The sequence below is a fragment of the Lepidochelys kempii genome, chromosome 6 (assembly GCF_965140285.1).
Source record: "Lepidochelys kempii isolate rLepKem1 chromosome 6, rLepKem1.hap1, whole genome shotgun sequence".
NCBI lineage: Eukaryota > Metazoa > Chordata > Testudines > Cheloniidae > Lepidochelys > Lepidochelys kempii.
Genome location: NC_136385.1, coordinates 14571698 through 14599659, shown reverse-complemented (window position 1 = coordinate 14599659; position 27962 = coordinate 14571698). Strand labels below are relative to the sequence as shown.

The 27962-nt window shown below is 53.3% G+C and overlaps 1 protein-coding gene across 1 annotated transcript; it reads right to left on the bottom strand.

The window, feature by feature from the left end:
- Window positions 1–20422: 20422 nt before the first annotated feature.
- LOC140912439 (glycine N-acyltransferase-like protein 3) lies at window positions 20423–26669 on the bottom strand. The gene is made up of 6 exons (XM_073346841.1): window positions 26551–26669; window positions 26183–26313; window positions 24246–24353; window positions 23195–23315; window positions 22694–22814; window positions 20423–21368 (listed from the first exon to the last, which is right to left on the bottom strand). The coding sequence occupies exons 2-6, from the start codon at window positions 26258–26260 to the stop codon at window positions 20912–20914; spliced, it is 885 nt and encodes a 294-aa protein (XP_073202942.1). The 5' UTR covers window positions 26261–26313; window positions 26551–26669; the 3' UTR covers window positions 20423–20911.
- Window positions 26670–27962: the final 1293 nt, after the last annotated feature.

The window sequence follows — 27962 nt, the reverse complement described above, 5'->3', positions numbered from 1 at the left end:
GAGGTGGGTTGTGGGTTTTTTGTTTGTTTGTTACACCTCTCTAGATTGCTCAAAGAGCTACAGACTTCCAATTTGAAGGGCCAAACTCTTTGCGGAGGAGACAGATTTTCTCTCCACATCCTGAAGGATTCTCGGACCGCACTACACTCCTTAGGAATCTACACTGTGGAACAGAAGAGAAGATATACCTCTCAACCACACCACAGATCACAACCTTCTCAATACTCACCATCTCTGTGCTGTTATGAGCCACAGTGTAAGAGGCCCAGGGCTCAAAAGTGAGAACAGTCTGCACCCCAGTCCATGACCTCTGAAACTGCCTCTTATAAGCACTTTGATGAGCTGGTCGGGGGCCTGAACAATGATACCTTACAGCATCAGCTGCCATCTATACACCTGTCACGCCACTCAGAAGTCACCTTACCTTACTTCACAGCAGTTAGGACCAGCTCTAGAGCAAAGAGATTGATTTCTAGCCCTGAACCTACAGGGTGCCTAGTTCCATATCTCAATACAATCATCATACAGGAGATTTCCTACTGCTTACCTTTGGGGCAGGATCACTATAGGTACAGACTGCTCCACACAGGGTATTCTCCAAGGTTCACTTCATTGTAGTGGCATACTAAGCCCGGTACAGTGACTGGACTTTATCAGCACCAACCTGATGCAGTACAAGCAAGTAACATGTCATAGAATCATAGAATCATAGATTATCAGGGTTGGAAGGGACCTCAGGAGGTCATCTAGTCCAACCCCCTGCTCAAAGAAGGACCAATCCCCAACTAAATCATCCCAGCCAGGGCTTTGTCAAGCCTGACCTTAAAAATATCTAAGGAAGGAGATTCCACCATCTCCCTAGGTAATGCATTCCAGTGTTTCACCACCCTCCGAGTGAAAAAGTTTTTCCTAATATCCAACCTAAACCTCTCCCACTGCAACTAGAGACCATTACTCCTCATTCTGTCATCAGCTACCACTGAGAACAGTCTAGATCCATCCTCTCTGGAACCCTCTTTCAGGTAGTTGAAAGCAGCTATCAAATCCCCCCTCATTCTTCTCTTCTGCAGACTAAACAATCCCAGTTCCCTCAGCCTCTCCTCATAAGTCATGTATTCCAGTCCCCTAATCATTTTTGTTGCCCTCCGCTGGACGTTTTCCAATTTTCCCACATCCTTCTTGTCGTGTGGGGCCCAAAACTGGACACAGTACTCCAGATGAGGCCTCACCAGTGTTGAATAGAGGGGAACGATCACGTCCCTCGATCTGCTGGCAATGCCCCTACATATACATCCCAAAATGCCATTGGCCTTCTTGGCAACAAGGGCACACTGTTGTCACCTTATACTGGAATCCATCTTCAAGCTGGTGCTTTTTCATTTAGAAGGAGGGGTGGGGACCCAGAGAGACAAATGATTCCCGCCTTGTGCCAAAACTATAAAAGGGGGTGGAACAGTACAAAGGAGGTTCCAGTCATGAGAAAACCCCTAGTTTCCACCTAAGATGTCTGCTGAAACGAACAAGGACTGTACCAGGGGAAAGGCTTGGGCCCAGACTAGGAAGGAGTCTAGTCTGTGAAAGAAGCTTATTGGAACATCTCTGAGGGGGAGGTTTTACCTGTAATCAGTTTCTTAATGTATTAGGCTTAGACTTGTGTGTTTTTGCTTTATTTTGCTTGGTGACTTACTTTGTTCTGTCTGTTATTACTTGAAACCACTTAAATCCTACTTTTTATACTTAATTAATAAACAAAAGTGATTTTATTAACCCGGACAAAACTATTAATACTTGGGGGAGCAAACAGCTGTGCATATCTCTCTATCAGTGTTATAGAGGGTGGACAATTTATGAGTTTACCCTGTATAAGCTTTATACAGAGTAAAACGGATTTATTTGGGGTTTGGATCCCATTGGGAGCTGGGTGTCTGGGAGTTGGAGATGTGACCTGCTGAGCAGTTTTTGCTTAAAGTGCAGCTTTGGGGGCATGGACCAGACCTGGGTCTGTGTTGCAGCAGGCTAGCATGACTGGCTCAACAAGGTGGGGTTCTGGAGTCCCAAGCTGGCCGGGAAAACGGGCTCAGAGGTAATTCCAGCACATCAGGTGACAATCCCAAGAGGGTCTCTGTGACCGAATCCATCACAATACCAAACCGGCCACAAAAGTAAACTCCTGTGATTTCACCACACTGGCTAACAAAAAAACATAAAGACAGTTTCCTCAGGCATTCCAATTTTTATATCACCATCAATAACACTGGATTCAGAGATGAGTGGTTCTTTAGAGCCAGTCTCATCAAATAATAGGTTCTTCTGATCCCACAGGACCAACCACACACCCAGGTCAATATATAATTTAGAACTTACCCCAAAATCACACTGGTGCCTATCCTCTAGTATCTAAAATCTAAAGGTTTATTCATAAAAAGAAAGAAAGGTGAGAGTTAAAATTGGTTAAAGGAATCAATTACATACAGTCATGGCAAAGTTCTTGGTTCAGGCTTGTAGTAGTGATGGAATAAACTGCTGGCTTAGGTCAAGTCTCTGGAGTACATCCACAGCTTAGATGGGTCATTCAGTCCTTTGTTCAGAGCTTCAGTTTGTAGCAAAGTTCCTCCAGAGGTAAGAAGCAGGATTCAAGACAAATTGGAGGTGTTTCCATGGCCTTTTATAGCTTTTACCATGTGGAGGGCATCCCATTGTTGTTACTGTGGGTGGAAAATTACGTCAACAAGATGGAGCTGGAGTCACATGGGCAAGTCACATGTTTACACCCAGTTTCCCTCAGTCATTGCAGGAAGCCATTACCTACACTCCAGACAGCACGTTTACATGACAGTTCACTCAGTATAGATGGGCATCTCCCATAGTCCATTGTCAACCAAGTGTTTCTCGATGAACCGCTTAACTTGAATAATCCCTCCAAGATGTACTGCCTAGCTACCTTGTGGGCGGTACTCCAGGAACCAACATTTGAAATCCAGGTATAGAGCCAGTACTTACAACTTAAAATACAAAAAATGATACATGCATACAGATAGCATAATCATAACAAGCAAATCATAACCTTTTCATAGACACCTCACTTGACAACCTTTGTACAATATTTGCTGCAAGTATATAACAGTGGTTGCAACAATGATCTGTATGGTCATATTTTAATCAGATCACATCTCACACACCCAGCTAGATTGCATGAATGCTCCCAGAGCCACACGTGAATCACACAGGGAAAGGCACCAGCCAAATCCCCCCAGCTCCCAGCATTGTACCTCAGGAATACCTCAGGGACCTAGACAAATTGGAGGAATGGGCCAAAAGAAATCTGATGAGGTTCAACAAGGACAAGTGCAGAGTCCTACACTTAGGACGGAAGAATCCCATGCACCGCTACAGACTAGGGACCGAATGGCTAGGCAGCAGTTCTGCAGAAAAGAACCTAGGGGTTACAATGGACCAGAAGCTGGATATGAGTCAACAGTGTGCCCTTGTTGCCAAGAAGGCCAATGGCATTTTGGGATGTATATGTAGGGGCACTGCCAGCAGATCGAGGGACGTGATCGTTCCCCTCTATTTGACACTGGTGAGGCCTCATCTGGAGTACTGTGTTCAGTTTTGGGCCCCACACTACAAGAAGGATGTGGAAAAATTGGAAAACGTCCAGCGGAGGGCAACAAAAATGATTAGTGGACTGGAACACATGACTTATGAGGAGAGGCTGAGGGAACTGGGGATGTTTAGTCTGCAGAAGAGAAGAATGAGGGGGGATTTGATAGCTGCTTTCAACTACCTGAAAGGGGGTTCCAAAGAGGATGGCTCTAGACTGTTCTCAGTGGTAGCAGATGACAGAACAAGGAGTAATAGTCTCAAGTTGCTGTGTGGGGGAGATTTAGGTTGGATATTAGGAAAAACTTTTTCACTAGGAGGGTGGTGAAACACTGGAATGCATTACCTAGGGAGGTGGTGGAATCTCCTTCCCTAGAAGTTTTTAAGGTCAGGCTTGACAAAGCCCTGGCTGGGATGATTTAGTCGTGGATTGGTCCTGCTTTGAGCAGGGGGTTGGACTAGATGACCTCCTGAGGTCTCTTCCAACCCTGATACTCTATGATTCTATGATTCGCCGCATAGGGCCACTTCATGTTCAGCAGGTCGGCGTGAGAGTCGTCCAGGGACGAGAACCTCATGGCAGAGTCCAGCCTGGGGAAGCAGAGGGGGACAGGCTAAATCCAGGGGAGGGAGGGACTAGCTGGCTCAGGGAAGTGGGGAGCATGGGGCCTTTCCCCACTAACACAGGTGGGAGCAGCGCTGTGTCATGTCCCTGCTCGGTGGCTCTCAGAGGGGGTATTTCTTTCCTCAGGGAAGCTTCTCCCCATTCCCAGAGCGACCCTGGAGCCAGACCCTTCGCTGGGGTCCTGAGTGAGCGGCCAATGACTGAACAGGCTTTTGGGGAGGGAAGATGCCCCTGCCCCTGGGGCCCAGGTGGCTGGCGGAGTCGTGGCACGGGACAGATGGCCGGTGGAGGAAGCATGGCCGGTAGCTGTCCGTGCTCTGCCTGGGCTGCTTGGCCAGGGTGCAGATCTCCAGAGCTGTGGGTTAGGCAGCTGTTGGGCAGGGGCATCACTTGCTATGGAGCAAGGGGGGCCATTGCCCCCCTAGGCCTTGTCTTGCCCTCCCTCCATGGGTCTATCTGCTCCATTTTTTGCCTCACCTACCTTTTCAGGATACAGGATCGCCTGTAATGTTCAAACACAGCTTTGCTCCCCGTACCTCTCAGGATTTTCTGAAATGACAACCTATGTGGGGGCTGAATCAGGATCCCCTGAGAAGGGTTGCCCCCCTTTGGGATGCCACCTGATGTGCGGGGACACCACTGAGATCACCTGTTCTGCCAGCATGGGCCCCCTTTTTACCTGTCTTGCTGAGCCAGGCTAGTAAGCCTCCTCCAGCACACCCAGAGGCAGGGCCATACCCAACTGCAGAACAAGACAGACACTGAGATCAGCTCTGGAAAGCCTCAGCTTAAGGGATTTGTCCCAGCACTCACGTATCCACCTCCCTTGGAGTGCAGACCCAAAGATATATTGTCTTTTCTCTGTAGAGAAATCTATACAATGCAAGCTAATAAATTTGTCCCCTCCCTCAGTGTGGTAGAACATATGCACAACTTCTTCCCCTCCCTGCCCCCAGTTAGAAATTACAGAAACTGGGTTTAATAATAAACAAAGCAAATTTTATAAAAGCAAAAGCAAAGCAAATAACTATAACAGGCAGATTTTAAGTGGTTAAAGGGGTAGCAAACAGAACAAAGCAGATTACTAAGCAAATAAAACAAAACACGCAAACGAAATTTGATTCACTAAAGAAACAGGCTATAAAATCTAATTTCTCACCCTAACTATTGTCACAGGTAGATTATAGAAAGTCTAGAAAGGCAGCTGCACTGGCCTGCAGCTTGAGACTTCAGGTATTTCCACTCACAGACTGGACGCCCTCCCAACCTGGGTTCAACCCTTCTCCCCTAAGTTCAATTCTTGTTTCCAGGTGTTTTTCAGTGTCTCTTTGGGTGGGGAGGCAGAGGAGAACCATGATCATATCACTCCCCTGCCTTATATATCTCTTGTGTATGGTGGGAACCCTTTGTCTCGCAGTGGAAGAACACTGGCATTCCAAGGGGTGGGTCCAGTACCAGATGACTCAGACCCATGTCTCTGCAGGGCTGTGGCAGCCATTACTCGTAGGCTGCTTGTAGCATCCAGAGGAAGACTAAGCTCTTTCACAGTCCATTGTCTTTGCTAATTAGGGCTGGTTGGGGGTGAGAACCGAAGTAACACATTTGAAATACAGATACATAGTCAATATTCCTAAGTTCAGATACAGAAATGATACAGGCTTACAAATTGGATAATCACATTCAGTAAATCATAACCTTTCCAATAATATCTCACCTGAACCATCTTGCATAAAGCATCTCAGTTATGTCATATCCATATCATAAGTATATTTTCATAAAGAATATGGAGTGTAATGTCACACCCCTACCCCAAACACCCCGTGCCTGAGCTCTCTAGTGCCTGCAGGGTCCCTGAGCAGCCAGAGAGCAGGCTGTGTAGGCAGTGTCAATCCCAGTGGGATGCTGCCATTGGCCTGGGGCGCAGGCAGGGTGAGGAGCGGGGCCAGCTGCTTTCCAGTGAAGCTGTGCAACCCCTGTGCCCACCCCCAGGCAGGCATTGACCAGATCTCAGGCATGGTGCTGGGATTGGGTGGAGGTGGTTAGATGCCTCCAGCTGCACCGCATTGGCCCCAGCAATGTCCCTCAGACACCCTGTCCTGGGGCCCTTCAGGGGGCGGCAACAGACCCTGAGCAGTGGAAGCCCTGAATGGGGAACGTGGCTGTGGGGGGCCCAGACTGGCATGTAGGGAGGAGAGGGGACCAAGCCAATCCACCAGCATGCAGGTCTCACGAAAGGGGGCCTGCATCAAGTGAGCCAATCCCAGCCCAGCAGCCTGACCCCATGGGGCATACGGAAGCATCTGGAGAGGACCTGGAGACTCAGGGGATGGGACTGTCTGGGGCTGCTGGGGTTAGGCCCCAGACGGTGGGGGGACATGCAGTGGCTGTGGGGCTCAAGACGAGGCACCCCAACATTACTGTGGATACAGAAGGCCTGGCCCCAGTTGATAGTGACCATGCTGCCCAGCACCGTCCTCTGTAGAATGCCATGAACATGTTGGTGTAGAAATTAGAGTCAGCTGATGCCGCCGGCCAGGGGAGATACGGAACCGAGAAGGGGGAACTCCCACTGGAATGACTGATCTGCCTGCCCCCCCAAGCCAGCCTGGCCCCCACCCTGGGGTCCCCTGGAGGGAAAAAAACCTTGTGTCCCATTACCTACTCCCTGAGCCAGCTAAGCCCCCAGGTGCAGTGTGGTGGCTGAGGGGTGGCACCTCTCTGTGCAGCTGGGTCAGCATGGCTTAGAACTCCAGCCACTAATCCACTAGCAGCTCACTCTTGGCCAAGTTCCCACAGTTTATCCATCACGGCGCTGTGGATCTGCAAGAGCCATGGGGAGCAGAGGGGCAGATTTTACAAAGTCAGAAAACTCTTCACTGGGAGGCAGCACCGAGGTGGCCCTTTGCCAAAGCGGCAGAGGGTGTCAGCAGGGCTGAGGGAGCCCCGGGCAGCCCTCTCTTACCCCGCACAAATGAGGCTGAAATCACCAGAGCTGGGTGGGGTGGTGGAGCCTGAGGGCTGGCCCAGCTGGCATTTCTCAAAGGATAGTAGGACACAGGCCTGTCTGATGCCAGGCTCTGCGACGAGGCCAACAGCTGACACCAAACTGTGAGTGGAGCGTAGCAGAGGAGGAAACCACTGCTGAAGTGGCATCTGTTCAGTGGTTGTGGGCAGGGAACTGAATCAGAGGACACAACTGGGGACACTAAGGGGCAGGACTGGGTGTTTACTTATTATTCATAACTACAGATAGGTGAGTTGTAATTGCTGTGCTCTCCCCAGTTGGGTGCTGATTTCCCTGCCCCCTCGAACAAAGCTCTTCTTGTTTCATACTCACTCAGTTTGCCTTTTAAAGTCCCTCCAGGGAAAATATTCAGTGATCCTAGAAATTTGGTAGGATGGCTCCAACTGGTGCTATTGGTTAGTTTACCAAAGGAAGCCCTAGATATTTGGCCGGACCCTTGTTGCTGCAGACATCACCCTGCAGACCGGGTTACGTACCCAGAACACTTTGGTTTTCAGGCCCTCAGTGTCTGGACACAAAGCCGACACTCTGGGAACAAGCAGAACCTCCTTTGGGAAAATTTCATTTGAAAAGTGGGTTGAAAAATGGGAAACTGTTGCATGGCCCTAGCTGTAATTCTGCCGTCCCCCTCGCCCACAAGGTCCCAGCTGTACCAGGGAGTGCCGCCACAAAGGGGAAATACTCAAAGGTGTCTTCAACAGTCAGTGTAATCGCAGCTGGGATCACAAAGTCAGAAACGCTTCCTGCTATTGGTCAATGCCGGTGGATGGAGTTAAGGGGATTTCATAGAATCATAGAATATCAGGGTTGGAAGGGACCCCAGAAGGTCATCTAGTCCAACCCCCTGCTCGAAGCAGGACCAATTCCCAGTTAAATCATCCCAGCCAGGGCTTTGTCAAGCCTGACCTTAAAAACCTCTAAGGAAGGAGATTCTACCACCTCCCTAGGTAACGCATTCCAGTGTTTCACCACCCTCCTAGTGAAAAAGTTTTTCCTAATATCCAATCTAAACCTCCCCCACTGCAACTTGAGACCATTACTCCTCGTTCTGTCATCTGCTACCATTGAGAACAGTCTAGAGCCATCCTCTTTGGAACCCCCTTTCAGGTAGTTGAAAGCAGCTATCAAATCCCCCCTCATTCTTCTCTTCTGCAGGCTAAACAATCCCAGCTCCCTCAGCCTCTCCTCATAACTCATGTGTTCCAGACCCCTAATCATTTTTGTTGCCCTTCGCTGGACTCTCTCCAATTTGTCCACATTCTTCTTGTAGTGTGGGGCCCAAAACTGGACACAGTACTCCAGATGAGGCCTCACCAATGTCGAATAGAGGGGAACGATCACGTCCCTCGATTTGCTCGCTATGCCCCTACTTATACATCCCAAAATGCCATTGGCCTTCTTGGCAACAAGGGCACACTGCTGACTCATATCCAGCTTCTGGTCCACTGTCACCCCTAGGTCCTTTTCCGCAGAACTGCTGCCTAGCCGTTCGGTCCCTAGTCTGTAGCTGTGCATTGGGTTCTTCCGGTTCAATACACCTTTGGGTGTCTTGGCTGTGTGGTGCTGAATTTAACACGTCTGGATTGCTTTTGAGTGTGACCTCAGGCCAGGAGTCCTTGGGGATAGTGAAGTTTGATTTGAAGATAATCAACATCCCCGAGAGGTATTTAACCTTTGAGTTACTGAGACAGACTGAGGGAGTCCTTGGCATAGGAACTGGTTAGTATCCATGTGGAACATCATGGGTTAGAAGCATCATGCCCAGCACATTGGGCTCAAGGAGATGTTGCTGAATAGGGACCAATTGCCCAGCCTCTCCTGCCCCATTTAAAGCTGCTGTGGCTTGTATTGTTCAGGAGCGGGGAAAAGAGCTGATGAGAGCAGACTGCAATGGGGAGAGATGTGACAAGCCCCATATGCTCAGGGTTTAGCTGATTGCCGTATTTGGGGTCGGGAAGGAATTTTCCTTCAGGGCAGTTTGGAAGAGGCCCTGGAGGTTTTTCGCCTTCCTCTGTAGCATGGGGCACGGGTCACTTGCTGGAGGATTCTCTGCTCCTTGAAGTCTTTAAACCACAATTTGAGGCCTTCAGTAGCTCAGACACTGGTGAGAGGTTTTTCGCAGGAGTGGGTGGGTGAAATTCTGTGGCCTGCGTTGTGCAGGAGGTCAGACTAGATGATCATAATGGTCTCTTCTGACCTTAGTATCTATGAATCTATGAAACAGGAGAGAAGGAGATCCAGGGGAGATGTCTCTGGCAGGGTGGGGGGGATGGTGACACACTGACTGTGGAGGACTTAGAGATGTAATACGCTGAGCAGGCTGTTCCAGGGAAAGCGGGGGAGGAGGAGCAGAGCAGAAGCAGGAAGAGGGTGAGCATGTAACTTGATTGGCTGGAATATCACTGAGCTCTTGCTGTGGTGTCTGAAAGTGGAACTGGGTTGGGGGTGCTACAGATATGGGGTTGGGGGACTGGGGTCCACCCAGGAGGGCAGGTAATAGAGCTTGGGAGACTAGGACAGACCCTGTAAAGCTGCGTATGGTGCTGTGAGGCTGTGGGTAGCAGACCCCATTTAAGGCTGGAGCTGGAAGATGTTACTGGTTCCATTGGGCCTAACACTGATCCCCAGACTCCTCTACCCTCCTCTCTTGGCTTCCCTCAGCCCCAGCCTGGCAGGTCCCCTGGGTGGCTGGGCTGGGGACTTATGCAGGGGCTGTGTCTGGTGCTGGGCTGGGGGTTAACATGGGGGTTCTATTCAGTGCTGCATTGTGAAGGATGAAGTGGCACAGGCTGGTTTGGCACTGGAAGCTCTGCCTCTCCTGCAGCCTCTGCGTGGGGTAGTTGTCTAGGGCCACGTGGCTGTAGCTGGGATAGCCTAGTTTGTGTAACCGCTTGGCTATCAAGCTGGTTAGCACCCTATTGTAGCCACGCCCCCGTGTAACCCTGCTCCTTACAGGGAACCATCAGCTCTGTTCCCAGCCTCCCCTCTGTACCTCCTGATGTTCTTCCACCCCTCCCAGCCCTATGGCAGCTGCAGCGGGCTCCCCTCTGCCCTTCCCAGGTTGGGTGTCCCAGGGACAGGGGGAGCCCAGGTACCATCCTGTCCCATTGCTCACAGGAAGGGATGGGGAGTGGAAGTGATGTCACCATGAGATGCTGAGAAATTCCTGCTGCCTCTTCCCCCCTCTTCTCTCCCCTTCCATGAGAAAGGTGTCACATTACTGTGGGGAGGGGCAGGGACAGGAAACTCTTATTGCAGCAGTTCTGAGAGGCAGCCAATCAGAAGGGGCTTTCCCCCCAGGCAGGGCAGGATTCCCATGAAGATCACTGTGAGACCTAGCCAAACTCATGGGATTCAGGAAAGGGGGACGCTGGAGCCAAGTGAAGTGGGCAGCTGTCTGGTTTGGGTGGGGGTGGGGGGGAAATGGGACATGGGGCCTTTCCCCACTAACCCACACAGTGGGCAGCTCTGCCTATTGTCCCGTCTCGTTTGAACTGAGTGTCTCATTCCCCTTCCTGATAGAGATTCCCCCACCCCCAAAACGCCCCTGGGGTGCCTTTCCCTTCCTGGGTGAGGCGCCATAGACGCTGACTCCATGGGTGCTCCAGGGCTGGAGCATCCACAGGAAAAAAATAGTGGGTGCTCTGCACCCACCGGCAGCCAAGCTTCCCTCCCCTCCCACCTCTGCCTTCCCTCCCGAGCGCGCCACTTCCCCGCTCCTCTGCCTACCTCCCAGTGCTTCCATCCCCGCCCACCGCCAAACAGCTGTTTGGCAGCATAGCAAGCTCCAGGAGGGAGGGGGAGGAGCGGGAACGTGGTGCACTCAGGGTAGGAGGCAGGGAAGAGGCGGGGCCAGGGCAGGGATTTGGGGAAGGAGTCAGAATTGGGGCAGGGAGGGGGTGGAGTTAGGGCAGGGACTTTGGGGCAGGAGTGGAAGGGGGTGGGGCAGGGATGGGGAGTCATGTAAGGTGTGGAGTAGGGGCAAGGCCGGGAGCAGAGGGGGATCGAGCACCCACTGGCAGAAGCAGAAGTCGGCGCCTATGTGAGGAGCTGAGGTCTGAACAGACTGTGGGCAGGGAAGATTCCTGGGCCAGGAGAGATGTGGTGCAGGGATGGGGGGAGCACAGCTGCTCAGTGCCCAAGCCCTGCCAAGGCTGACAGCTGATGGCCCTGTGCAGGAGCTGAAGAGGGATCTCCCTCCCCATGGCTGAATCCACCCCATGGCTATGCTCCCCAGTCCGTGCAGGTTCCCTGAGTGAGGTTGAGTTCCCTACCCAATCCCGCTGGGATTCTGCTGGTGGCAACAAGACCCCAGTGCCCCATGCCCTCCATGGGGAATAGCCAGCCAAACCTTGGGCATCTCAGCGCCACACTGGCCAGGGGCCCTGTGGCACAAGCAGACACTGACTGGATTTCAGGCATGGACCTGGGATCCAAGTGGAGGTAAGTGAAGTAGCAGGACGCTTCCAGCTGGAAGGGATATCGGAGCCTTCCTTTAGCCTCGGAGATATCCCTGGAGGCTTCATACACCCCATCCTGGAGCCCTGCAGGGGGCAGTGACGAGCTGAGAGCAGTGGGGATGGGGACTGAATGGTGGTGAGAAAAGTGCCCATATGTGTGGGGAGCCCAGCCTGGCACAGGGGGCAGGAGGGGCAGGAGTGTGAGTTTCCAAACCTACTGGCCCCAGCCCTTAGGGAAAAGGATGTGCTCAGCTGAGCCGACCCCAGCCCAGCCCTGGAAGGAGCAACCCCATATGTTCCTGTCCCCCATACAGCTGGCAGACTGGAGGGATCTGAGGGCTTCGGGGCTAGCACTGTAGGGCGGGATCCAGGGGTTTGGCCCAGACAGAACATATATGCTTAGTCGCCGTGGGGCTCTCCCTGGTGCTGTGGGGCCCATGTTACCGTGGATCCAGAAGGCCTGGCTCCAGTTGACGGCGTTGCCCAGCAGTAGGCGCCCAGGTACCGGTAAAACACCGCATACATGATCCATCCTGTTTGGAACCCCCTTTCGGGTAGTTGAAAGCAGCTATCAAATCCCCCCTCATTCTTCTCTTCCGCAGACTAAACAATCCCAGTTCCCTCAGCCTGACCTTGTTTGTGAAGACAGAGGCAAAAAAAGCATTGAGTACATTAGCTTTTTCCACATCCTCTGTCACTAGGTTGTCTCCCCCATTCAGTATGGGGCCCACTCTTTCCCTGACCTTCTTCTTGTTGCTAACATACCTGTAGAAACCCTTCTTGTTACTCTTAACATCCTTGCTAGCTGCTACTCCAGGTGTGATTTGGCCTTCCTGATTTCACTCCTGCATGCCTGAGCAATATTTTTATGCTCCTCCCTGGTCATTTGTCCAAGCTTCCACTTCTTGTAAGCTTCTTTTTTATGTTTAAGATCAGCAAGGATTTCACTGTTAAGCCAAGCTGGTTGCCTGCCAAATTTACTGTTCTTTCTACACATCGGGATGGTTTGTTCCTGCAACTTCAATAACTATTCTTTAAAATACATAAAATTTATTTGGGCATAAGCTTTCGTGGGCTATAACCCACTTCATCAGATGCATGGAGTGAAAAATATAATAAGCAGAATATATATTAGAGCACATGAAAGGATGGGAGTTGCCTTACCAAGTGGGGGGTCAGTGCTAACGAGGCCAGTTCAGTTAGGGTGGATGTGGCCATTGCCAACAGTTGACAAGAAGCGGTGAATATCAACAGAGGGGAAATTACTTTTTGTAGTGACCCAGCTGGGTGTGTCCCTGCCTGTGGATGGCTGTGTAAGTGCAGTGTGTATCAGAGGTTTGTAGCTTGACATCAGCATCACAGTGTGAGAGTCAGACCAAGCCGGTGGCTTTGGAGGACTCAGCTGTCCCATAGTCCAGATTGCACACTGGGGACCCTGTCAAAAGGGACTCCCTGCTTCAGCCCCCACATAGGGACCCTAACACTGGAGGTGTCATTTCAGAAAAACTCAGGGGGCTGGGGGTTGAACATTACAGGTGATAATATCCTGCAACGCAAGGTGGGGCAAAAAGTGGAGCAGATAGACCTATTAAAAGTTGGGGGGGGGGTACCAAGGCCCAGGGGGGGCGGGGAGGAAATGTCTCCTTACGCCATAGCAAATGAGGCCTGACTCGCACATCTAGAGATCTGCACCCTGGCAAGCAGCCCAGCAAAGCACAGACAGCCACCGACCACATTTCCTCCACTAGCCATCAGCCCCATGCCACAGCTCTGCCAGCCACAAGGGCCCAGCCTGGGCAGGGGCGTCCTCCCTCTCCAAAGCCCGTTCAGTCATTGGTGGCTCACTCAGGCCCCCAGCAAAGGGTCTGGCTCCCGAGGGCACTCTGGGAATAGAGAGAAGCAAGGGAGGCGACTGTGTTTGTGAGAACCCCAGAGACTCAGCATCCCAGGAAGTCACATGGGAATGCAGAGATAAGAGGAGGGAGAGCCAAGATGGATCCCTGAGAGCTGCAGGTATTGAGGCAGTTGTTGCTGCCAACACAACCTCTGCCTTCAGCTCGGCTTTGCCAAGACAACCTGAGGATTCTCTGATACAGGATTCCAGCTGAGTAATAAATGTGACGCTGAGTTGCTGCAGATACGGATTGCATTGTGCACGGCAGGTAACGAACCATGACAGCCCCTTGCCATCTTGTCATAGGTAGAAATCCGCCCAGCCTGGACCTCTTGGCTGCTCCCCAATACTGATAGGGACCCAGGCAAGATCCCAGCCAGAGCATGATGAGCAAATCAGGCACAGAGCCTCCTAGGGCACACATGCCTCAGGGTACCGGGCTGGGGGAGACACAGAGCAGAGGAAAGCACAAAGCCAAGGAGAGGGGCCCAGATTGGAGGCTCCCAGCACAACCCTCAAATCAAAGCAATAGACAGAAACTGAAAGCTAGGAAGGAGTTGCTCTGTGGGAGCCCAGGGCTGGGACAGCAAGGGCTGTCGGTCGGGACTGAGGGGCACCAGCAGAACTGGTTTGCCCATGCCCCACTCTTGGCTGTGCTTGTGTTTCCTCAGAATTCTACTCCACTGGCCCCAGGAAATCGTTTCACCCCTCACTGCCCATGGAAGGAGCCCGATGGTGCCTTGCAATTGCAGGAACGTGGCTGCCACAGCTCCGGGCCAGGCACAGACTCTGTTAATGGTTCATTTGCTCAGGGATAAGAGGCTGGAGTAGCCCCAAGGGAGAGCAAGACGTGGCGGGGACAGGGCCACCAGCCACTGCCAGGCAGGGACCTCACTGCCCCCCAGGCACCCTGTCTGCCAAATTCTCCAAGGTTCCCCTTACCCCAGGTGAATGGGAGCTACTGGGACTCCCGAGTCCTGCCCAGACCTGCCCTGGCATGGCTGGGGCCAGACACACAGACAGGGATTGCTACTGTAGGATCTTTGGTGAGTACAGAGACTGGCTTCTTATTGTAACCCTTCTGCCAGGCCAAGTTGATAGCAGCAAGGGCCGGGTTCAGTACACAGGGGTTCCCTCTCATCAAAGCAAATGCAAAACTGGCTCGAGCCCCCACCCAGTGACCTGGGAAAATCTTACACACCCCCTGGGCACCTCAAAGAGGCAATACTTCCCCTCTCCAAGCACAGAGTCTCGGTGTAGTAGAGAATCTTTAATAACATGAGGTAAACAACATCAGCATTAAATTGGGGAAACACCAAAACTAGTGTTCATTAACCAAACCATGAGCAAAGACCCACCCCAGAAAATTGGGCCATGTCCTTTCCCTCGGGTTCTTGAGTCCCAGAACCCAAACGTCTCTTGAGTCCAGCAATCCACAAATCACCCAAAGTCCAAAAAGTCCAGCCCCAGAGTTCAAAAGTTCATCTGCAGAGTGTTACTCCCCAGTCTGGCTAAAATGTGCCTGTGTGTGGGGAAAAGAGGTAAGGGGCACCTTACGTGTCCTGAAGCTGACTGCCCCACAGGGCTCTGCTCCACCACGACCGGCTCCGCTCTGCACAGCTCGCCGTCTCATGAACACACTGCTGTCTCACGAATGGCTCCGCTCCACCACGACCAGCTCCACTCAGCACAGCTCGCCGTCTCACGAACACTCCACCAGCCTATCCACAAACAGCACCGCTGCACTCTAGATCTTCCGGCTCCCCCCTACTTGACACAGTGCTCAGTGATTTCAGCTCATAGTAGTGGGAGCCTTAGTGCTGGTGCACCATAAGGCCAAAGTGAATGCAGTACAGTACCTGTAGCAAAACTCTGAATAGACCCAAAATTAGCTCTGACATTCCACAGTGGAGAGAGACAGAGGTGCAATTGGTGCTTCAGGCCCTCACAGAGGCGCCCACACCACCAGGTACTAATACCTATCTCAAATCTCTCTCAAGTCACAGAGTTTTGGAACCCATGTCCCTTGCCTAGCGAGTGCTACTCAGTTGATGGTGAGTCCCTCCATCATAACAAAAGGCCAAGTACAGTTCCAAGCACAGTTCCCACAATCAGGGTAATAACAATTTATTCTTCCCGCCCCAATAACAGAGACACTGGGAATCCCACAACAGCCAAAGTGACCATTTGGGCCAGGGTGGGTGTGCCTATGCAAATGAGATCAGCCCCTGAAGTTCTTTTCCACATCTTGCCACACCTCACCACCAGATGTCAGGGTGGAGCCCATCCTGACTCTGCTTACATTATTGTAGGGTCTCTGGGGAGCACAGGGGCTGCACCCAGACTGCTTTATTGCAGGTTTGTTATTGCAGGGGTGGGAGGTTACACACACCCTGCCAGCTTCTGGGGTGACATGGGGGGATAGACACAGGTAACTGATGGGTTTCTCTCCTTCACCCACCCAGGTGCCCCCCACGCCACACCCGCTGGAATCTGCCAAGGGTCCGTCCCCATCAGAGATGCTGATTCTGAGCCGCTCCTCCAAGCTGAGGCTGCTGGAGGGGACACTGCGGAGGCACTTGCCTGAGACGCTGCCGGTGACATGGCTGTGCCTAACCCCACTGCCCGCACCCCAGGGCCAGGACTCAACCCTCCTGCCCCTCCATGGGGCAGAGAGCAGGGGAAGGTCCCTCTGACTCCCCTGGGAGATGGGTTAGAGATCAGGCTGGAGAGGCAGGCCCCTCCCCCGCAGATGCTGGCTGCTCTCCCAGTCACCCGCTCCTCCCTCGTGCCTCCCAAAGTCCAAACCCAGCTCCAATTCCTGCTGCTCACCCAGTGTAGCCGGTGGGACCTCCCCAGCCAATCACAGGGCAAGTTGGCTCCATATCAGCCAATCACATCACAGGCAGGCCAGGCACCGTGTCAGCCAATCACTGCATGGGCGGCCTCCATGACAGCTAATCAGAGAGCTGGGTAGCTCTGCCTTCCTCCATGGCTCCATGCCCATCACATGACTCAAGTGTGTGGGGAGGTCACCAGCCCCCTTGTCCTCCCCCACCCTCCCATGCCCAGGGTCTCCCCTGAGATACCAGCCCAGAGGCCACAAATCGGGTCAGACCCCAAAAGTCAGGATAGTAAACCTGGGGGAACAGGGGAAGAAGAGGAAGGCCCCCACAGCTTCCCCACTCATATGCCCTGCCCCACGTCTCCCCCCAACACTCACTCCCTCCACATACCTGCACCCTCCCTGACCCTCACACTGATCCCTAGTGTCACCCCACATGCCCCCACTCGTCCCCCACTCCTCTGTCCTTGCTGCTCCCCACATTCTCCTGCAACCCCCCAGTCTGTGCTTCCCAGAGCCTGGAGGAAGCCATTTTCCCTGGCCTTTGCCCCCTGAAATCATTGTGAGGTGGCAGTCATCTTGACTAAGGGCAGCCTGTGGTGTCAGCCCAATTGGCAAGGATGGCCATTTTTGAGAAGGGAAAAATACTCCCCAAAGGCACAGAATATCATGAGACTCTGAAACCCCCTGATAAATAATGGGAGGCTCCTGACAGAGTCACGAGAGCAGGAATTTCTGCCCCTCCACCAGCTCTGACCCCTGCCCCATGTCTTTGGCAGGTCCTCGGTGCCATGATGACCATAAACCACGGGAACCCGGCTGGGTACGAGGTGCTGGTGGATTCGTGGCCCGAGTTCAAAGCTGTCCTTACCCGGCCACACAGAGAGGTGCCTCCCCTCAGCCATTGCGCTGCACCTGGGGGCCTGCGGGAATTGGGGGGTGGGGAGTAGGACATGGAGCCTTTCTCCTCTAGGCAGGGGCCAGCCTCGCTCGGAGGGGGAGGATTGGGATTTGAGGCCTTTTCCTTCTAGGGGGCCCCAAAGTGGGGGCCAGGCTGGCTTGGGGCAGGAAGGGGGGGTCGGTCGGCAGATCAGTCATTCCATTGGGAGTTCCCCACTCTGCTCCATGTCTCCACCAGCAAGTGGCATCGGACGTCTCCGATTTCTACACCAACATGTTGGGGACACTGGGGCATGGCCACTAGGTAACTCGAGGGGATGGAAGACCATGAGTGTCGATGAAGCCCCCTCGCACTAGGCCCAAGTGTCCTTCCCCCCCGCCCCCCGCCTCCCGCCTGGAGGCACTCGCAGCAGTTCTGCGTAAATAAAGCAGCTTTATGTATGGTTTAACAAATGATACAGAGAACAAGGGAACTAGCTGGGAACTGGATTGACTGGCTATATGGATACTTAGGGCAGCTTGCTATTGGATAAGTATGCTGGAAAAAAGGATGTATAAAAGCCTGTGTAACTTCCTGCTCTGCGTGCAGGATTTGAGATTCTATTCTCCCTGTACCTTTTTGCAGCTGCAAATAAACTTTTCTGCTTCTCCACCCTGTTGTGATTATTGGGTGTAGCACACCGGGTAGCGAACCAACCCAAGCTGTTGTTTAGCCTCTTGGCACTGGGTGTTTGTCAGCCTGTCCTCATAAGTCATGTGTTCCAGTCCCCTAATAATTTTTGTTGCCCTCCGCTGGACTCTTTCCAATTTTTCCACATCCTTCTTGTCGTGTGGGGCCCAAAACTGGACACTGGAGATGAGGCCTCACCAATGTCGAATAGAGGGGAACGATCACGTCCCTCGATCTGCTGGCAATGCCCCTACTTATACATCCCAAAATGCCATTGGCTTTCTTGGCAACAAGGGCACACTGTTGACTCATATCCAGCTTCTCGTTTACTGTAACCCCTTGGTCCTTTTCTGCAGAACTGCTGCCGAGCCATTCGGCCCAGAGTCTGTAGCGGTGCATTGGATTCTTCCGTCCTAAGTGCAGGACTCTGCACTTGTCCTTGTTGAACCTCATCAGATTTCTTTTGGCCCAATCCTCTAATTTGTCTAGGGCCCTCCGTAGCCTATCCCTACCCTCCAGCGTATCTACCTCTCCTCCCAGTTTAGTGTCATCTGCAAACTTGCTGAGGGTGCAATCCACACCATCCTCCAGATCATTTATGAAGAAATTGAACAAAACCGGCCCCAGGACCGACCCTTGGGCACTCCACTTGATACCGGCTGCCAACTAGACATGGAGCCCTTGATCACTACCCGTTGAGCCCGACAATCTAGCCAACTTTCTATCCACCTTATAGTCCATTCATCCAGTCCATACTTCTTTAACTTGCTGGCAAGAATACTGTGGGAGACCTATCAAAAGCTTTGCTAAAGTCAAGGAACAGCATGTCCACCGCTTTCCCCTCATCCACAGAGCCAGTTATCTCATCATAGAAGGCAATTAGATTAGTCAGGCATGACTTGCCCTTGGTGAATCCATGCTGACTGTTCCTCTAAGTGCTTCAGAATTGATTCCTTGAGGACCTGCTCCATGATTTTTCCAGCGACTGAGGTGATGAATGTGCCAATGCAAATGGGCATCAAGTTTTAAGTCATTGTGTGCGTTATCTTGATGTCAGGGGTAGGCCCGTAGATGCATTTCTAGATGTTCAAGTTGTAGAAAACACATCGGCTGCATCTGTGACAACCCACATCTTAGAAGAGTTAAATGCTTGTCAACTGGACCCCAAACAGATGGCTGCTTGTGCATTTGATGGAGCTGCAAACTTCTCTGGAAGACATGGTGGAGCACAAGCTTTGCTCAGAGAAAAGTGTAACCCTAGTCTCTCCTATGCACACTGCGGAGGCCATCTTCTCCAACTAGCACTAGTACAAGCTGCAGAATCTTCAAAAGACATTAAAAAAGCTATAAATTTAATGTCTTCATTATATTCTTTTTTCAGCAAGAGTCCAAAAAGACTGAATATCTTGGAAAATATAGAAGATAGACTGGGACTGAAGTTCAAATTAGTCCAACCTGGGAAAACCTGCTGGCTTTCTCATGAGCGAGCCTTGGCTGTTGTCTTAAAATTACTCAAGCCGTTATTACTGGCTTTGGAAAGTATCTACCAAGATGGGGTGGATCTAAGAAGTGAGGCTGGTGGATTACTTTTGCTACTACGTTCAGAGAAGACTATTGCCATTCTCTCTCTTGTAGTCTACTGTTGAAACCACTTGGGTCATTAAACCATGCCATCCGGGCATCTGCTACAATAGTAGTAGATCTTTGTCCATCAATAGAAACTACATTTGGATCAATCAGAGAGCTATCCATTGAAAAAATACTGGAAGAAGCCAAGACTTCAGTCCAGAAGTTGACTGATGAAGGCATTTATACTGAATCCTTAAGTGAAGAAGACAAGAAGTGTTTGTTAAGACAACTGAAAAAGTACACAAACTTGATTCTTAAAAATCTACAACAGAGACTTCTAGATTCTACTCAACTTCTGCGTAGCTTTTACAGATCCCTGTCTTATAAAACACTGACAGTTGAGTGGAGTGAGACGCTACCATCAATGGGCCTGCCATGTGCTCAGGACAGAATAGAGAATTTGAACACGGAGTGGAATATCATACGACGAATAAATGAAGATTTGACTTCAACTTCTTTTTTATCATCACTAGTGGCTCAACCCGATCTTTGTGCTCTGTTTCCTGGGCTGAAAGAAGTAGGAATTCATCTTTTGCTACTCCCAGTCACAACAGCTACAGTTCTTTTTCATCATTGAATAGCATTTTGTGTTCTGAAAGAAGTCGCCCTCTGCCTGATCATGTGAATGAACTGCTGAGCATATCAATTGAAGGAATAGAAGTACCGGACACATGAGAAGCCGCCAAAGATGAACGCATTGCATTCAAGAAATTCATTAACAGAGTTGTGGAAAATTATAACAAGAAACCAAGAAGAATGTAGACATAGTGCTTCATAGAAGGCTTGAGTAGCCAACTTTAATTTGTGTGATGATTTTAAAACATGAGTTAAATCTAATAAAATGGTCATGAAACATTTTTCAGTTTTTACTATGGTGCCATACTGCCCACCTTCACCCTCATAGTCTCACCCCTCATCGGCCCTGACCCCCCCCCCCGTAAATTCAAACACCCCCCCCATTTCAATTCCTGGGGAAACCACTGGATGGGGGTGCTGTGTGTATGGGTCTGGGGGGATAGGCTCTACCAAGAAGGGCAGGTTATGGGGCTCGGGAGAGTAGGACAGACCCTGTAAAGCTGGGTACAGGGCTGTGAGGGAGGGCAAGGCCTTTGGGGATGGGGGTAGCAGATCCCTTGTGAGGCTGGAGCTGGGAAATGTTACTGGTTCCACGAGTAACTGATCTCCAGACTCCCACACCCCCCTCCCTTGGCTTCCGTTAGTCCCAGCCTGGCAGGTCCCCTGGGTGGCTGGGCTGGGGACTCATGCGGGGGCTTTGCCTGGGGCTGGGCTGGGGGTTAACGTGGGGGTTCTGTGCAGTGCTGCGTTGTGGAGGATGAAGTGGCACAAGTTGGGCTGGCGCTGGAAGCTCTGCCTCTCCTGCAGCCTCTGCATGGGGTAGTTGTCCACGGCCACGTGGCCGTAGCTGGGATAGCCTAGTGCGTGCAACCGCTTGGCTATCAAGTTGTTCAGCACCCCATTGTAACCGCGTCCCCGGTGCTCGGGCATAGTGACGCTACGCCCCATGGCACCATATGGGTCTGAAACAGTCCAGCTGAGAAGGTGGCCAGCAGAGTCTAGGAGGCAGAAACTGGGGAAGTGGCGGATCAGTCTTTCCAGGAACCTCTTGCTGTACTTGTTTCCCCCATAGGGCCACATCTCATTCATCAGGTCGAGGTGGGAGACATCCAGGGTTGACAACCTCACAGCTGGGTCTAGTCTGGGGAGGCAGAGAGCAGCAGGGCCAAGCCCCAAGAGTTAGCGATCACGAATTAGACCCCAACATCATGAGATTGGCCCTAATATCGTGAGGTTTTTTTAAAAAGATGACTATGATTGCTGATCTCCCTTGATAGCTGAACTCCCTCGACACCTGGTTGTGACAGTGTTATCAACAGTCCCAGATTTATTATGGTGATTTGGGATCTTCTGCCCAGCAATTAATTCTGCCCCATCAGTTCTGTTCCCAGCCAGGTGCCCATCAACTCTTCCTAGCCCCCCCAGCCTCCCTTCTGCACCTCCTGGTGTTGTTCTGCCCCCTCCCAACCCAGTGGGGGCTGCAGCGGGCTCCCCTCTTCCCCTCCCAGGCCAGGTGTTCCTGGGATGGGGGCAACATGTGCACCATCCTGTCCCCATTGCTCACAGGCTCAGGGCTGGGGCAGGGAGTTGGGGAGTGGGACCGGGTGCAGGGTACAGCTTCCGGGAGGGAGTTAGGGTGTGGGAGGGGGTGGGGAGAGGGAGTGGAGCCATCCTGAGATGCTGAGCAATTCCTGCTCCCTCCTTCCCTTCTGTGAGAAAGGTGTCACATTACTGCAGGGAGTGGGGGGAAGGAGATCTTACTGCAGGAGCTCTGATTGGCTGCTCTTCCCCAGGAGGTCTCGGAGAGGCAGCCAATGAGAGGGGGCTTCCCCGCAGGCAGGGGGGAATTCCCATGTAGGTCATTGTAAGATGGGCTGCCCAGTGAAACTCCTGGGACTCAGGAGAGGGGATTGCTAAAGCCAAGTGGAGGAGGGAAATGGCTGGCTCAGAGGGTGGGGAGTGGGACACGGGGCCTTTCCCCACTAACCCACACTGCCTAATGTCCCTTTGGCCAGGTGAGACATGGTGTAGGGATGGGGGGAGCATGGCCTCTCGCTGCCCAAACCCTGCCAGGGCTGGCTGATTGCAGAAGTGCCTGGTCCCCAGGGGCCACGGATGGGGTCCCATTGGTGGCACAGAAGCCATTTGCATCAGGGTTTCCTGGCAGAGGCTGGGGCCCTGTGCAGGAGCTGAACAGGGATCTCCCTCCCCATGGTTGTCCCCACCCCATGGCTACGCTCCCCAGTCCCTGCAAGGTCCCTGAAGGAGGTTAGGCTCAGTGCCAACCTACAGGGTTTATACTGCTGGCAATAGGACCCCAGTGCCCCAGGTCCTGCATGGGTAATAGCCAACCACATCTTGGGCATCCCAGCACCATACTGGCCAATTACCTCACCGTGCAGACTGTCCCCTTCTCTACCAACCCCACCCCTCCCATGGGGCCCTCTGGCGCAAGCAGACACTGACTGGATTTCAGGCAAGGTGTTGGGATCTGGGTGAAAATAAGTGAAGTAGCGGAACACCTCCAGCTTGACCCCTTTAGTGTTGGCGATGTCCCTCGAGGCCTCGTAGAGCCCGTCCCGGAGCCCTGCAGGGGGCAGCAATGGGCCATGAGCAGTGGGGACAGGAACTGAATGGTGGTGACAAAAGGGCCCATATGTGTGGGGAGCCCAGCCTGGGACAGGGGGCAGGAGGGGCAGGAGTCTGAGCTTCCAAACCTACCAACCCCAGGCCTCAGGGAGAAGGACGTGGTCAGGTGATCTGATCTCACCCCAGCACTGGCAAGGGGCTACCCCATAAGTACCTGCCCTGCACAGGGCTCATGGCAGCAGCCTTGCAGCCTGGGGGAGGGGCAGTGGAGGGCTTTGGGGCTGGCACGGTAGGGCAGGATCCTGGGGTTGGGCCCACGCAGGATTTATATGCTCAGTCTTTGTGGTGCTCTCCCTGGTGCTGTGAGGCCCACATTACCGTGGATACAGAAGGCCTGGTTCCAGTTGACGGCACTGCTCAGCAGGGCCCTGTAGGCACCCAGGTCCCGGTAGTATGCCGCGTACATGTTGGTGTAGAAATCAGAGCCATCCAATGCCACCTGCCAGGGGAGACATGGAGCCAAGAAGTGGAAACTCCTAATGGAATGACTGATCTGCCTGCCCCCCGCTCCCGAGCCAGCTAGTCCCCTGCTTGGGGGCCCCCTAGAAGGGAAAGGCCCCAAATCCCAATCCCAGCCCTCCCTGAGACAGTTTGGCTCCCAACCTGCGGTTCCCCAGTGCAGAGTTTCTCAAAACTGTGGGTCGGGACCCAAAAATGGGTTGCCAGAATATTTCAAAGGGTCCCATGGCAGCTCCTGTGGCTACTGTCCCATGGTGCTGGCTGGACTCGGCTCCCTGCTCCAGGCACTGCAACATCTGGGGTCCTGGTGGCATTCAGGTTTGGCCCAGCCACCATGACAATGGGAGTCTGGGTAGGCCAAATTTGAGTGAGTGGTACTGCAGCCCCATGAGCCAGGGCACAACTCCACTCTCACAAATTTGGTCCAGTTAGGGGGGGCGGGATCAAACCTGAGCGGCACTGAAACCCCAGCGGTTGCAATGGCCAGAGCAATGAGCCTAGCCCAGCCAGCCCCACACCACGGGAGCTGCTATTGTGGGGTGAGTGCTGGGCAGGACCCAACCCCCCACAGGGAGCAGACTCCAACAGAAACCACCCTGGGACCTCCACGCCCAGACTATTTACTGCATCACAATAGGCCATAAACAGTTACGAATGGGTCCTAAGCCCCAAAAGGTTGAGAACTACTGCTGTAGAATGGAAAGATCCCAATCCCTGCCCCCCCAAACCAGTTTGGTCCGCGCCCTGGGGCCACCTAGAGGGGAAAGGACCTGAATCCCAATTCCTGCCCCCGACCTAGCCTGGCCCCCACACCATGGCCCACCTAGAGGGGAAAGGCCCCAGGTCCCACTCCCCAACACCCGAGAGAGCTAGATCACTCAGGTGCAGCGCAGTGGCTGAGGGGCAGCACCTCTTTGCGTGGCCGTGTGAGGACGGCTTTGAAGTCAGGCCACGAATCCACCAGCACCTCCTGTGCTGCCGGGTTCCCACAATTTATGGTCTTCACGGCGCCATGGACCTGCCAGTGACATGGATGTGGTGAGGGTTAGAGCTGGGGGCAGGGCAGCAATTCCAGCTCTCACGACTCTGTCAGGAGCCTCCCAATGTTTACCGGGCGGTTTCAGCATCTCGTGATCTTCTGCACCATGGCAGTTTTTTGCCCTTCTTCAAAATGGCCACCCTCTCCCATCCCTGCCAATGGGGCTGACACCACAGGCTTCCCTTAGTCAAGATGACTACCACTTCACAACGATTTCAGTTGGCCGAGGCCAGGGAAGATGGTGGTCTCCTGCCCCCTCCCGCTGGGGTTACTCTCCTGATTTTTGGTGTCTGACCCCTGATTTGTGGCCCTGGGCTGGTATCATAGGGGAGACCCTGACCGTGGCTGGGTTAGAGTTGTCAGGCATCTGGTTTTCATGGACCTTGGCAGCTCCAGTCAGCATTGCTGGCCAGGTTGGTAAAAGTCCAGTCGGTGGCACAGTGGGACTAAGGCAGGCTCCCTGCCTGCTCTGGCTCTGTGCGGCTCCTGGAAGCTGCAGCATTTTCTCCCTCCGGCTCCTAGGCTCAGGGATAGCCAGGGAGCTCTGCACGCTACCGCTCCCCTGAGCCGGTGCTCAGGGAATTGTGGCCAATGGGAGCTGCAGGGGCGGAGCCTACAGATGCGGGCAACGTGCAGAGCCCCCTGGCCCCTCTGTCTAGGAGCTGGACATGCCAATCGCTTCTGGGAGCCACCTGAGGTTAGCTCCACCCGGAGCCCACACCCCGAACTCCCTCCTGCTCCCCAACCCCCTGCTCCAGCTCGTAACCCCGTCCTGCACACAAACTCCCTCCCGGAAACTGTACTCTGTGCCCTGTCCCACTTCCCAACCCCCTGCCCCAACCCTGAGCCTCCTCCCGCACGCCAAACCCCTCAGCCCCATCCCAGAGCCCCCTCCTGCACCCCAGACCCCTCATCCTCAGCCCCACACCAGAGCCTGCACCCCCAGCCAGAGCTCTCACCCCGTTCTGCACCCCAACCCCCTGCCCCAGCCTGGAGCCCACTCTGAGCCCCTCATTTCTGGCCCCACCCCGGAGCCCACACCCCCTGCCAGAGCCCTCACTCCCTCCTGTACCCTAACCCCCTGTCTGGAGCCCCCTCCCACACTACAAGCTCCTCAGCCCCAGCCTGTAGCTCCCTTCTGCACCCCAAACCCCTCATCCCCAGCCCTCACCCCCAGCTGGAGCTGTCACCCCCCCACTTCCAACCCCCTGTCCCAGCCCAATGAAAATAAGCAAATGAGCGAGGGTGGGGGAGAGCGAGCAATGGAGGGAAGGGGGATGGAGTGAGAGGAGATGGGGCCTTGGGGAAGGGGCGGGGCCTTGGGGCAGCAGTGGGGCAAGGGTGTTCAGGTTTCTGCAGTCAGAAAGTTGGCAACCTTAGGTCAGGTGTGTCGGGGGAGGGGGATTGAAGGGGCTGGTGACCCGCCACAGACACTAGAGCCATGTGATGGGCATACAGTCATGGAGGGAGCCACAGCTACCCAACTCTCTGGTTGGCTGGCACGGGGCCAACCTGCCCTGTGATTGGCTGGGGAAGTCCCGCCGGCTACGCTGGATGAGTAGCAGGAATTGGTGCTGGGTTTGGACTGTGGGAGACACAAGGAGCGAGGTAGGAGTGGGTGGCCAGGAGAGCTGAGCAGCCAGTGCCTGGGGGGAGTCTGCCCCTCCAACCTGCTCTCTAACCCATCTCCCAGGGGAGTCAGAGGGACCTTCCCCTGCTCTCTGCCCCATGGGTGGGGCAGGGGTGGGGGGTTGAGTCCCGTCCCGGGGGGGGGGTGCGGGCAGTGGGGCTAGACACAGCCATGTCACCTGCAACGTCTCAGGCAGGCGCCTCCGTAGTGTCGCCTCCAGCAGCTGCAGCTTGGAGGAGCAGCTCAGGATCAGCATCTCTGTCAGGATGGGCCCTTGGCAGCTTCCCGGGAATGTGATGTAGGGGACACCTGGGAGGAGGGGAGAAGAGAAACCCTTCAGTTATGTGTGTCTATCCCCACACCCCCAAGTGACCCCAGAAGCAGGCAGGGTGTCTGCAACCTCCAATCTCTACAATAACAAACCTACAATAGGCTGCAGCCACTGTGTTCACCAGAGACCCTACAATAACAATCCCTGTCTGTGGCCCCAGCAATGCCAGGGCTGGTCTGTGCAGGGCTAGGGTCTCCCAACTAGCTTCCACTCACCTGGGCAGTCTCTGTGCTAGGGTAAGGAGCAGTCCTGGAGAAGGCAGTGCGGTCCCGTCTCCACTGGATCTCTCCCTTGAGGACTGCTCCAGCCTCTTAACCCTGAGTGAATGAACCATTAACAGAGCCTGTGGCTGGCCCTGAGCCGGGGGCACCTCCCTGAAGTCACAAGACCGATCAGTCTCCTTCCATGGGCAGTGAGGGGTGAAATGATTTCCTGGGGCCAGTGTAGTAGAATTCTGAGGAAACATGAGCACAGCCAGAAGTGGGCCATGGGCTTTGATAGAGGGTTCTGCTGGGATGGGAGCCTCCAGTCTGGGCACCTCTCCTTGGCTGCATCCTTCCCTCTGGCCTGTGTCTCTCCCAGCCCTGTCCCCCGAGGCATGTGTGCCCTACACTCTGTGCTTGTTTTGCCCATGCAGAGGCTGGGATTTCACATGGGTCCCTCTCAGGTTTGGGGAGGGGTCATGGGGTCCAGGCTGGGCAGGTTTCACCTACCAAAAGATGGAAGCCCTCTGGGATGTGGCTGTCATGGTTCATTACCCGCCGGGAGCAATGCAATCAGTATCTGTCACGACCTAGCGTCATATTTATTAATTAGCTGGAATCCAGCATCAGAGAATCCAAGCTGAAGGCAGAGGCCATGGTGGCCCAGCAACTCTGTGGGATCCATCTTGATTCGCCCTCCTTTTGTCTCTGCATACCTATGTGAGTTCCTGGGATGCTGAGTCTCTGGGGTTCTCACAAACACAGTCACCTCCCTCGCACCCCGTGTCTTTGTTCCAAGCTGCAGCAGAGCTGTGTCCATGTCTCCTGCTCCCTTGTGTGCTAAGTCACTGGCAAACCGTGGAGTTAATGTTGCCCAGAGGTTCCACGCACCCTTCCAGAATGTCAAGCCCAGCAAAACTCACATATCTGAAAACCAAGCAATGAGGAGTTAAGGTGCTTGCCTATGGTCCTTAATTCTGCTCCAGCTGTCCTCAGTGGAATGGAGATAACGGTTGTGCTTTGTAACATTTGCAGTGTGTAGTTGGTCTATGACCCAAAAACTTGGTGATTATTTTATTACATGTGTAAAAAGTCTGGTGTCTCGCTCCTCCCCAGCCTCTACCATCCCCTACTACATATAGCCTTCCCCTGGTACCTTGCCAGCATTTCCAGCTCACCATCTCCTGCCGATCCCCTTAAGCCGTCAGCATTTTCGAAGGCAGGGGTGCACAAAAACCATTGGTAGAAGCTGTGAACTTGAAGAAAAGCAGTTTTTGGGTGGGTAGCTGTAGTTCATAGAATCACAGAATATCAAGGTTGGAAGGGACCTCAGGAGGTCATCTAGTCCAACCCCCTGCTCAAAGCAGGACCGATCCCCAACTTAGGGCTTGGCTACACTTGTGAGTTACAGCGCAATAAAGGAG

Excerpts from the sequence above, each read along its gene's own strand:
- LOC140912439 (XM_073346841.1), bottom strand. The coding sequence starts at position 26,260 with ATGCTGATCCTGAGCTGCTCCTCCAAGCTGCAGCTGCTGGAGGCGACA. Across the intron at positions 24,354-26,182 it reads GCCTGCCTGAGACGTTGCAG|GTCCATGGCGCCGTGAAGAC; the intron begins GTGACATGGCTG and ends TGTCACTGGCAG. Across the intron at positions 22,815-23,194 it reads CCAGGCCTTCTGTATCCACG|GGCTCCGGGACGGGCTCTAC; the intron begins GTAATGTGGGCC and ends TGCCCCCTGCAG.